Source organism: Anarrhichthys ocellatus, unplaced genomic scaffold (assembly GCF_004355925.1).
Source record: "Anarrhichthys ocellatus isolate YVR2014 unplaced genomic scaffold, GSC_Weel_1.0 scaffold138, whole genome shotgun sequence".
Lineage (NCBI taxonomy): Eukaryota > Metazoa > Chordata > Actinopteri > Perciformes > Anarhichadidae > Anarrhichthys > Anarrhichthys ocellatus.
Window position 1 is genome coordinate 47,963 of NW_022280168.1, and position 11,247 is coordinate 59,209.

Here is an 11,247-nt window from a genome sequence, read left to right on the forward strand (position 1 = left end):
TTCTCCCTTAAGTTACATGAGCATCTCTTGCTTTTCTCACCACCTGCTCTCCCTCATCCGGTACGGTCATGTTTACACAGTCAGCTGGTTATTGTAGCAGTACAAGATGTCAGATGCCGACTTGAGTTATTGTTGCAATACAAGTCTTTTTTGGTCCTTTTTGGCCGCTCCATGTACTGGTACTGTAACAGCACGAATAGATGCACATCACCACCCAATAGATGGAGGGCGTGAGAGCGAGAGTCTCACGGTCAATGCATGGGAGTTGGCACTGCACAACATTTGTTTTGTACTAAGTAACCTGCACCGATGCATTGAGAGCTTGGATTTACATGCACAGCTCCAGTTTTACGTTAGCTAACATTTATGCTACACACGTATTCTGTCTTGCAGCGCTCACACTGAGGTATTAAAGTATGGACTGGCTGAAAGTCAATTTTATTGAAGCAGATCACAGATTACAGTCAGCGCAAAGGTTCCAGTAAAGATGGGACAATCAATCTTATTTACTTCACTTACTAATCATGGCATACAATAGGTCTACATTAGGCTACACACTATGTAATAGTGAAACTCTGGTCATGTGTTCTCCTCACAAAGCTCCTTTGGCACAAAAAACATGAATCAAAGAATAACGAAAGAACCGGCATTACTACAGGATTTTCTTTTCCCTTTGGAATTCATGACCACTGTTTTTATCCCCCCACTATGTGTTCATTGGTTTGTCACACTGAATGTGTTCCCAAAATATTTTGTTTTCTGAATTGCTCTTTACTAATTTATTTATTTACTTTGTCTCTGTGATATTTACAATGATTGTGACTTAAACCTCTTGCACACGACGCCCCCAAATTTGGGGGCTCTCGGGCTCAGAACCCCTGAAAATCATGTACGGAAAATAGCCTTATTCTTCGGTAATATTGTGGATTGGTCCAGTTTTTTTTCCGGATTAAACAGCAACGTAGGGGCAACACTATCATATAAGTCACTTCTTACACACTCCAAACACAACTATAGACTACTCATATAAGCATCTAGAAAACGTGGCATAAAAGCATGAAATCCTGGCCAGAAATCGCCGTTATGAGTACCGCAAATCAATATTTGCACCCTGAGGCTAGCGGCTACCTAGCTTTGCAATGCACACGTGGCCAAACGCGTAAATAACTTCGGTTTTTCACTCCGTGGAAGCACTGGACAGCTGTGAGTGGTCAAACGTACCTTCGTACTGCCCTCCGCCGAAAAAAATCGTAGGTATGTGGCCAAGTTTTATGAAAAATTAGTACAATAACGTCGCAGATTATCCGTTTCAAAGCTGGAGTCATTGTTGCTAACTGCATCCTGTTTACTTCCGAGCTGTTTCCAGAATAAGAGCGGTCAATCCAGCATGGGCGAGCGGTCAAACTTCCAGCGAGCAGAAATTTATGATCGGGGAGACGCGGCACTTCTTGCAACTTTACTGGTTGAAACTTATGTCAATCAACACCAAATTCAACACACGCCTTCCTGAAACTCTGACGCATCGAAGGAGGGCTTATTGACTGAAATTGACCGATGATAGGCTGAGCTACAGCCCCATACACACACATGAACTGAGAAAATCCTATAGATGACAGCCAGAAACAGGCTCTGATGATGTTAGGAATCTCAAAATGATTCCTAACAGCGGTATTTGGATGTATTGAATAATATGAGTGATAAAAAAAGTGAAATATAGTTATATAGTATATAAAAGTACAATGTAAGAGCTGCAACAGCTGGTTCGAAAATGATGACCTCGCTTGACCGCTCTCTACTAAAGCCTCTTATTCTTCACTTTATCCCACTTTAACCTTTATTCGGCAACTACTGATCGGTTGTGCTATGCTTTGGGAGAGTTTTTAGGGAGATATCTGCATTATTTCAACAACCTTATATCAATAAAAGTGCTTTTTTTTCAGGCGAACCTGATTATTTTCAATTTGAGCTGTGTAATGTCTTCATTACTATATTAACCAGCAACATATACACAATATTACCCATCTGAACAATCTCACAAGTGTTGTGATCTGGTTATATCAACAAAAATTATTAAAATAGACCTTGTATTTACAGAACTATGGTCACTTTAGTATGGGTATGCTATTTTCGAGCAGAGGCCTACAAATAGGGCCTGAGCTTAAGAGGTAAACCCTAGAAATGACACAGGTGTATTAGCGTACATGTTTGGTTCTTCCCATTCAATTGGTTGGTTATATGTTGGTGAGTTTGAGTATTTATCATATGAGAAAACCATACACTTAAAGATTCTTTATGTGTAATTAGAGAATGTGTAGAGAAGTCTTCTTTTAGTTCTTCCAGGAAAAGAATGCTTTTGTCACTCAGTTGTGATGAAATTGATGTGACAATGTGTGGTCACGTACACTAAAGAAAAGCCAAATTTATCATATGGTCCAACTTTTCCTCTTCTTCCATGTCATTGAAGGTCGTTTGAGTGTGCATGTCACACGATGTTAAGAAGACAAAGCGCTGTGGCACTGTTTACACAAAGAACGTTGGTACAGACAGTATTGAGAGTCAGTATCTACTTACGTATTTCCACTTGACGAACATCAAATCCTCTGGCGCCGGGGCTCCTTTGTTGCATGGTAAAACAATGATCTCTCCATACAAGGCAGTCACACCTTCTGTTGCCCACCCTGCAACAACAAGGTGACACACTGTTACTATCATCAAACACATTCTGTACCTTTGCTACGGCAACGGCGGCGCATGTGCATGCTGCAGCCTGTAGCGCCCGTGAAGTGTTTATCACTAATGGCATATGACAGACTACATTCATCAACATCTGAAAAGGAAACGTGGCGACCAACCAGCCAGACCTGACCGGATCGGAAGAGCCCATATTCCTGTGAGGGTGGACTGGGCAGCTCCTTCCAAGTAGAAATATCTAGAAATGGAGGGGTGTGAACAAAGTGAATAAAGCTACACCACACTATGTTGTCACGACACCACAATTTCAAGCATGCCTCTCTTTAAGTTTGATGAGGTTGAGCTCAGCGGGTCAAGCTCAGTGCTCCGTGTGCAACGCGAGGATATGGTTTCCTCTGTCCACAGAAGGGAGGGAGCGCTGAGGTGGAGTAGTTGCTATGGTGGCACAGCCCAGTCATATGCAACGTGGGAGGGGTGGGGAGAAGATGGATGGATAGAGGTCAGGGCAGAGTGGACTGACACCAAGGTCTACACGCTCCAACTCTTTCTCTTTGAAGCGCCTCAGATTCTGCTCATTCCAGAGTGAAAGTGCAGCTGCTAACTGAAGTGGTTTTGGCCAGGGTATGCCTGTTGCTCATCTTTTCTGACTTCCTGACTTCTACTGATCTTTAACTACAGCTAGAACGCAACACAACCAAGTATCGGTTTCTATTCAAGCTGGATACTGTCGACAGTAATAAAACAATTATTCAAATACACCACAAATAACAAAACAAGAAGCCCTTTTTTCTCTATCATTATAACTCCATCGATTACTCCAGTGATCGGTGAATACATCAATCATGCTACTCCTCCAGCCAGCCTTTGTGAGAAAGTAAGCATACGACTTTCCTTATCCAAGATTTGTCAGATTGTACCATATTCTTTCCTTCAATATGATACAATGAGTAACGTCAGTTTTGATTGGTTGTGTTTATTCAAAGAGCAGCCAGCGTTCTCTGACCGTCTAAAGAAATACATCAGCTGTGAGAACTTCCAATAACACAACAAGTCATTGCTTGTCTTTCTTCAAGGAGATCATGCACAAAGCTGCATTTAACTGAAAGCAACCACGTACACAATGTGCAACACTAGTTAGGGTTTAAGGAATGGGAATGTGAAAAAGCTGCATGTTTTCTCTGGTAATGCAAGGCACAGGTCACATGGGAATTCAGAGGAGTCAGCTAAATATATTAACTTTGAACACACAACAAGAGTTATGGAGAAGTAAACAAACTGCCTGTGTATTCCAGCTGGATGGCCAATTATGCAGTGACGGGCCGTCAGGGCCTGCAAGGCCTTCTCTGCTGGCCTAAACAGAATCACAAAGCTATATCTATTTTATAATTTTATATTTTTTCTTAAATACACTACATGTATTATAATTTATAAAAATATTTTTCCCATTACCTTATTTTCTCATTGCACAGCTGTCTTCCTCAGTTGCTCTGCTTCCATTGCAGCTTGTTTTAAGTAGAGCTTTTATCCAATCAGATTTCACCTCTGTGTCTCTAGGTAAGAAGAGAGGCCCGAGGCCTGCAGACTCACAAGTGAATCCATGTGCAGTTTAAGTGAATGGGGACGATATTGTTGATTGTCATAGTGTTCAACCAATCAGATCTTTAGTTTGACATGTTGGGCATATTCTTTAACGTATCAGAGCCTGCGCACCGGCCTATAATGACGTCAGCATTGCGTGCAGCTCAGTGTCCATGTGTAGCTTTGCCGCGAGGTACAGAGTGTGCTGTGATTGGTCAGTGGGCGAGCACGTGACTAGCGTGAAACGAAACTTAACAGCCAGCAGAGGCGGATGGGTAGTGAATCACATCACGTGATGCAGCTCAGCCAATCAAATATGGGCATTCTGACTGAGTGAGATGCGCCATGACACAGGGGGCTGAGACGAGGAAAGACACTGCAGAGCAGTACCTTCAACATTCAAGTTGTGAAAGTAAAAACCTATGATAATCTCTTTGGGTTGTGGTTTGTCATTAAGGAATGATGGCGGATCCCACAGCCAGACCAGCTGAGAACATTATGTTTTCCTGAATTTAGGCTTTTGCATTTTCTAAATGCTCTGGCATTATTCAAATGACTTGTACTGAACAGTTTAATACGAAGATGTACATAGTTACAGCCTTAAAAATGAATATCTGTGGCGCCATCGGTTATAAGGTGGTGTTTCAGCTGCAGGACAGCAGTGAAGGCCCAGGTATAAAATGCACGGCCTGCCACTGCAATTATGTATTCACAGTGCAAAGAACTAAAGCGGTACAAAAAAAGAACTTGGTTTGTTCCCCGGCACAACTTCCTGTCACTGGATTTCACATTTATACAAAGGTGGCAGTGACTTACAGAAAAAAGGAGAAGCGATGTTAAAATCGTCAAAGTCTTCATGGCAGCAAAGCATGCATACATTGTGCATTTTTATCAACAAATAGTAGAACTAGTAAATATTGCTGGTGAGTCACATTAGCCAAACGGAGAAAATAGCAGCTTGCAGCCCCTCTAAGGTAAGAGGGTGCCGTGTGTCTAACCCTGCCAGGATTCTGCAGGGGACAAGAGACTACCTGGATAGAAAATACATCTTCAAAAGCAAAAGACTTTAAGGAGTAACTTTGGAGATACTATGAGAAAACTGGTTCTTTAAACTCAGTTAAAGTCTCAGTTTAGCACTGATGCCTCTATATGACCTACACAAGTAAAGGAGACCATCAGAGAGAAGATCGTTTATTTGTGTGTGGTAATTGTTACTGCTTGTCATCTGTGCTACCGGGTCGGATTCCACTGAAATCAGAACTAATCTTACAGGTTCTCCAGAAACTCCGCTCAGCTAATCCTCCGGCAGTACCTACTCCCCCAGATCCAGCTCAGCCTGGCTGCTTCACAACCAGGACTGTGCAGCACAGTAAAATGCTGCAGGTTTTCTGGAGGGAATGTGCAGTAAAAATCAGTGGTTATAACTGCCTTTCATAAACAAAAACCTGCAACCGTTTCTGTCCTGAAGGCCTGGTTGTGTTTGCTCCGATAACAGTTGTTATCTCACGATGAGCCACCAGCTGAACAATGAGGGGGGTGAAAAAAGGGTCTCCCCATCCAGACTTCATCACCATAAAAGCACCTTAGTTGACTCTGCAAAGTTACTACTTTTGATGTGTTCATCAACTTTTTGCACTTTTCGAGTTGAAATACATCCAACTGGGTTTCTTCTCCTCTCACATCTCCTCTGAGTGCTCTGTGTCCTCTCACATCTCCTCTGAGCGCTCTGTGTCCTCTCACATCTCCTCTGAGCGCTCTGTGTCCTCTCACATCTCCTCTGAGCGCTCTGTGTCCTCTCACATCTCCTCTGAGCACTCTGTGATATCAAACTGTAAAGGAGAAGTACACATGAAAGGCAAAGGAACTGTGGATTTGAAATGACAGTAAAAAAGTTTAGTATTCCAAAATAAAAAGCAAGGATGTCTTTTTGCCCTCCAGTATTTTGACTGATTTCATGTTTTTGAGCTTACAGTAAGTGCGTGTGTATGCATATTTATTATGTTCAGAACTAAAGAACAGCTCTCATTGTGAGTTGTTTGAATTCAGTTTGATTTTGGCCATGTCACGACACAAGGGGAGCAATGAACTAACCACTCAGACAGATATTACACATGTTCATGTGATATGAACTGAACCTCCAGCACCAGCAGCTGGATCATTTGGCCAGAACACAGTCTTAGTTTTGGTTGGATTTAACCAGTAATTACTATTTTTCACACTGTCTAGAGTGCAATAAAAAGTGATTACTGAGCGCAGTGACACGAAAAGGCATCGACTGAACAAGTCATACAGGGGGAGACAATATATGCATTATAACAAGAGCATCAAGACTTCCTCATGCAACAACTCATCCCAGTCAGCAAGTCAAACTGGTATCCAGAGGATGGGTGTGCGTGAACCGGCATAGAGCCCCAAACCATGCCAGCGTGCAGCTGTCACAGTGAAATGGGATTCCTCCAAATCAAACGAACTGTGATTACACCTCCCACCTGTAAAAGAACTGAAATAAATAAAAACACTTAAGCTCAGGGAGTATGGTGGACTTAACGCTGAGTGACAACACAAAGCAACAATAAACTGGCGGACGCATCCATTCCCTCATCACCTTCAACACCGCTAGCAAACATAAGACGACTCAGCCTGTTCCTTTGCAGGTGTAGAGTGTCGCAGCTTTGGGACAAACCCATGTGTCATGGCTCTTTGTCAATATTTGTGTGTGTGTCAGTGTGGTGCAGCTCAGTCAACAGCTTATGCCATAAGTGAAGAAACAAACTACTTCCAAATCTTGTATACACTTAACACAACTGCTGTTAATGTCGATGCAAGATGCAAAAAGATGTTAAAGTGACTTGACCACAAGGAGCTAGAAGACCCTTGACCATTATTTTACCGATATCAAATAATAATAATCTTATATTAACCAGAAAAATGCCTTACTGAGATTAAAACTATCTTTTAGAATTCATCATGATCCTGGCTAATAGAACAGCAGCGTATCTCATTTATCACCCGTCTGAATGCTGTGTCAGGTATGAAAATACCTGAATGCTCATTTCGCTCTGCTTCTATCAAGCTTGAGAACAGCAGAGGAAACATTTGCATGTCTGCTGCTGCGCTGATATCTGAAATGTCAGAGGTTAAGCCCTTGTTCAGGCGAGAAGTTGATTACTAAGCATTAGCATGACTACACATGCACCTGTCTCTTCTCTGGAGCATAGAGTGTTGGCTGGACCGTTCCCTTCTCACAGAGAGGTGCAATTTATATGAATGCTGCTTCTGGATGATGCTGTGAAATGACATATGCCCAAGGGAAGACGTGTGAGAAATATATGTAGTTAGATCTTCTCTGCCAGAGATGATTGAGACCAGCGTCCACAGGCAGAGCATGGCTGTGAGTTTCACTTCATTGTTTAACTGTCCAGGTACAACTTTACTGTTTTGGTTCACTCATCCAGCTGTTTTCAGAGAAGTCGCTCTAAAAAGCCACTGAATGCTAAATGCTCAGACACAAGCGTATCCTCATACAACGTATGATATCTTACAAAGAGCTACTTCTCATTTTTCTTGTGTTTTCCTATGAAAGTCCAGCAACACATAAATTTTTGCTCGTTTCATGATTACATTCTTTTCAAAATCAACTTCTGTTAGATTTCGGCAACAAAACTGCTGAGTAGGTTTAGGAATAGATCGTTGTTTGGGTTAAAATAACCACAGAAGTGCTGTTACTGCGTAACACAAGTTATGTGAAAAATACATCAACGTTGACTTCTCGTTTCATGTGGGGAACAAACAGCGGTCTCCTGGCTGAAAGGCCGCTGGTTGTTGGACTCGTACACCGAGTGTGTCTCCAGCCTGTGTGTGCTTTTGCAGTCTTTATACTTCCTGGTTCTTGATTACGTGAATAACATACAAAATAATCTATGAAATACGGCACATTGTTTTTCGTAGGTATACCTACGAATTCTGTATGAGAACAGCTTGCTCCAGCTGGTGAACATAAAGGAGCATTTAGCAGCTCAAGAGACAGATGTTTCTCTCAGGAGTAGGTAGAAACCAAAAGCAGAGCTACAAGAGGGGGAATATCGGGTGTTGACATGTCCAAAGAAGTTGGGCGGCGCCCAGTAAAAGCATGGATTCCCCCGGAGAACAAGCACCAGCTAAAAAATATCGCCCATGATCCTCCAAAGTATTTGAGACAGAGATCCAACAATGCAGTGCTCTGTAAACTCTGGACATTGGACTGCTATGTACGAGCTCTTGAAGCCAAAGCATCCCGGAATGATTTGTCAAGAAGGCAGCGGCAGCAAGACAGCACCGTGTCCCGTTTACTTTTTGTCACAACTAAAACATGATATTTTAGGATTATCAACACACAGAACTTGTTTCTGTTAGTAGTAATCATTTATTATTGATTTTCTAAATGTTTAATCATCGCCTCCATGTGAGGAGTAATTTTGGCACCTCTGCTGCTGGCCCAACAAATCTGTTTTTGCAGGATTGAGAGATGCCGATACTTTACGCCTTTCCTTGAAAATGTCAACAGCAAGTAAATGTTTAATATATGGAATAAAGAATAAAGTATTAGCATGAGCAGTAATGCCACCATGGCAGACAAAGACCAGCACCTCCAGAAGCTCAACCTTTATCAACAGAAAGTCCAAAGAATAAACTGAATCTCACAGTAGAGGGAAGTAGAGGTAATTGGTTAGTTTAGTTCATGCAGAGTGCATGAATCTATACAGTATATAGATTCATACACTATGCATGAACTAAACTAACCAATTACTGATCACATATCAGCCTACCTAACAATAAGTAGTGAGTGAGTGAGACATTATTTTTGCCTGTGTATGGATGCCTATCTGCATGAGTCATCCCAAGGGTTTCTGCATAGCAGTGATCAAAGGCAGACTGGGAGTCAGACTGTAGGCTGGCTACAAAAGGAAGCTCGATGGGGGGAAAGCAATGATCCTGCTGTCTGTTGACTCTGTGTGTCGTCAGCATACAAAGGTAGATGTTTAGACTTCACCCACATATCTGTCGCCAGATATGAAGCACAGACTTCCTCCTCCCCACCTCGTGTTAACATGTGTCCTGAATAATGACACTGATGTTGTATAGAGCACACATACAGTATAATACCTGGTCGCACAAAGCATCTTCAAAGGGGCCCTCCAGGGATTCATTAAGTCGGGACACTACTGAGAGATTTGCTTTTTAATGATCAAAATCAGTTTCTGTGTACGAACTGGATCTACAGTACTTACATTTTCATTTGAAAACGTCCTGAAGTCAGTTCCTCACCGTACTGTAAGTGATAGTGTAAGATATGGAATGAATCAGTCCAACACATTCTGGGTTTTCCTCATAACTTTAGTCAAGACTCCACTGAACCGGACAAAATCAAATCACACTCTCCCGCTACTCTTCTTCTCCCGTCACTCCATCCCCATCACATCAAGCTACTGTTGCCAACTATTTTTCCGGGGAAGTTGCTAGAGGCAGGTCGATTAGTTGCTAAAAGTTGCTAAATGACGTTGTGACATCATTACGTGATGACGTCATTACGTAATAACGTAAAACTGCGCAATTACGTAGACTACACAATAACGTTACTCAAATTGACTGTCCATCTCGACAAATAATATGATTTGACATCTGTTAATTAAGATTTTTTGTTTATTATCACATTTTTATTTGTAGAAGTAATTTAAACACAACACATTTTATATGATCAGATATTTTTAAACACAACACATTGAATTATTGAACAATTACACATTATTGACCAATTACTTTTTTTCTTTTCTTATTAACTTGTAAACCTACACATTCTGAACAATTTATGCAGTGTACTGGTAGTTAGTTAACATGCAACCAAACTGATCAATAATTATAGGTACAAGCTAATGACAAGGTACCGTATATATGATATCTTATTGAGCAAGCAACTTAACTCAAATAATGATGTGTGCACTGGGCATCTCTTTCCAGCTGTCTCCAGGCTGTTGTGCTGCTTGGCTGGCTAGCTGCTCAATGGTTTCCTCCAGATATTGCCACTGTTCTCGCTCACATGGCAGTGCACACTGCCACCATCAGCTGTGTGTCTCCGCCAGTTCCAGAAAGTCCACTCCTTGCATACATACTGTAAATATGATGAATCAAAAAGTGGAAAAGAAAACCTCTTCATCTTCACTGTCCAACTGCATTGTCACGGAGCTGGAACCAGCAGAAGAGGATGGAGTGACCTTAAAGCCGTATGCTGTTTTGGTGCCAAACTGCTCCAGAACTTCACTTGGTAGTTTGTGCTGGTAACAGGTATCTCCAGCCAGCTTCAGTCCATACCGCACCAGGAGTATGGAGTTGAGAGTGTGCAGTAACATCCTATTTCTCAGCTTTGACTTGACCACACTCATTTGGCTGAACAGCCGTTCAACCTCCGCATTTGAGTGTGGCAAGGAGAGGGCAGCGAGTGCAGCTTTGCACAGTTCTTCAAATGGATTTGACCCGGAAGTGTCCCTGTAGTGTTTCACTTCACTCCAAAACTCAACTGTATTTTCAGTTGAGTCCCACCTAAACAGATGGATGATTCTCCATTGGGAAACAATTTTGTCAATTGTTTGGGGATGGTACCCCAGTAGCTCAGCTACTTTAATAATTTCAGTGGTGCCTTTATTGTGGTTTAGCGTGTCCTTAACACTGAACAAGGCCATGTTTCGCAAGGCTTCTAGGTTGTCTGGGAGCCTTCCTTGCAGCTCCTTGCTTAAAGCAACAATGTAGTTGATGCACCATCTACGAATGACCTTTTCGTCGTCTGGCGCAAGACTGAGTCGGGACACTGTGCTCTCGAAAAGGTACCCAAGGTATGGTGATGGACTGAGATGTCCATCAATGGCATCCTTCAGGACATCAATTTTTGCCATAGGGTGGACTACTCTGCTGCAAATTGATGTTAAGAGGTGTACCAGATTGTCCAAA

General features: G+C 42.1%; 2 protein-coding genes across 4 annotated transcripts in view; both read right to left on the reverse strand.

Annotated features, from left to right (window-relative positions):
* The window catches only part of LOC116399954 (CD166 antigen homolog), a 98,187-nt gene that overhangs the window by 26,913 nt on the left and 60,027 nt on the right, over positions 1 to 11,247 (reverse strand). For both annotated transcript variants that reach the window (XM_031877469.1, XM_031877468.1), the window contains exon 2: positions 2,572 to 2,678. In XM_031877469.1, the coding sequence (XP_031733329.1) occupies positions 2,572 to 2,678 (107 nt within the window). The remainder of the gene's footprint in view (positions 1 to 2,571; positions 2,679 to 11,247) is intronic.
* The window catches only part of LOC116399955 (uncharacterized), a 27,390-nt gene continuing 20,958 nt past the window's right edge, over positions 4,816 to 11,247 (reverse strand). Inside the window, exons 2-3 of one of the 2 annotated variants that reach the window (XR_004213874.1) lie at positions 8,873 to 11,234; positions 4,816 to 7,615 (exon numbers count right to left, since the gene is read on the reverse strand). Coding sequence is in view for 1 of the 2 variants with exons in the window: in XM_031877470.1 (XP_031733330.1) it covers positions 10,431 to 11,234 (804 nt within the window). In the remaining variant the exon portion in view is untranslated. Of the gene's footprint in view, positions 11,235 to 11,247 lie in introns of both variants that reach the window. The other variant, XM_031877470.1, reaches the window with a different exon arrangement.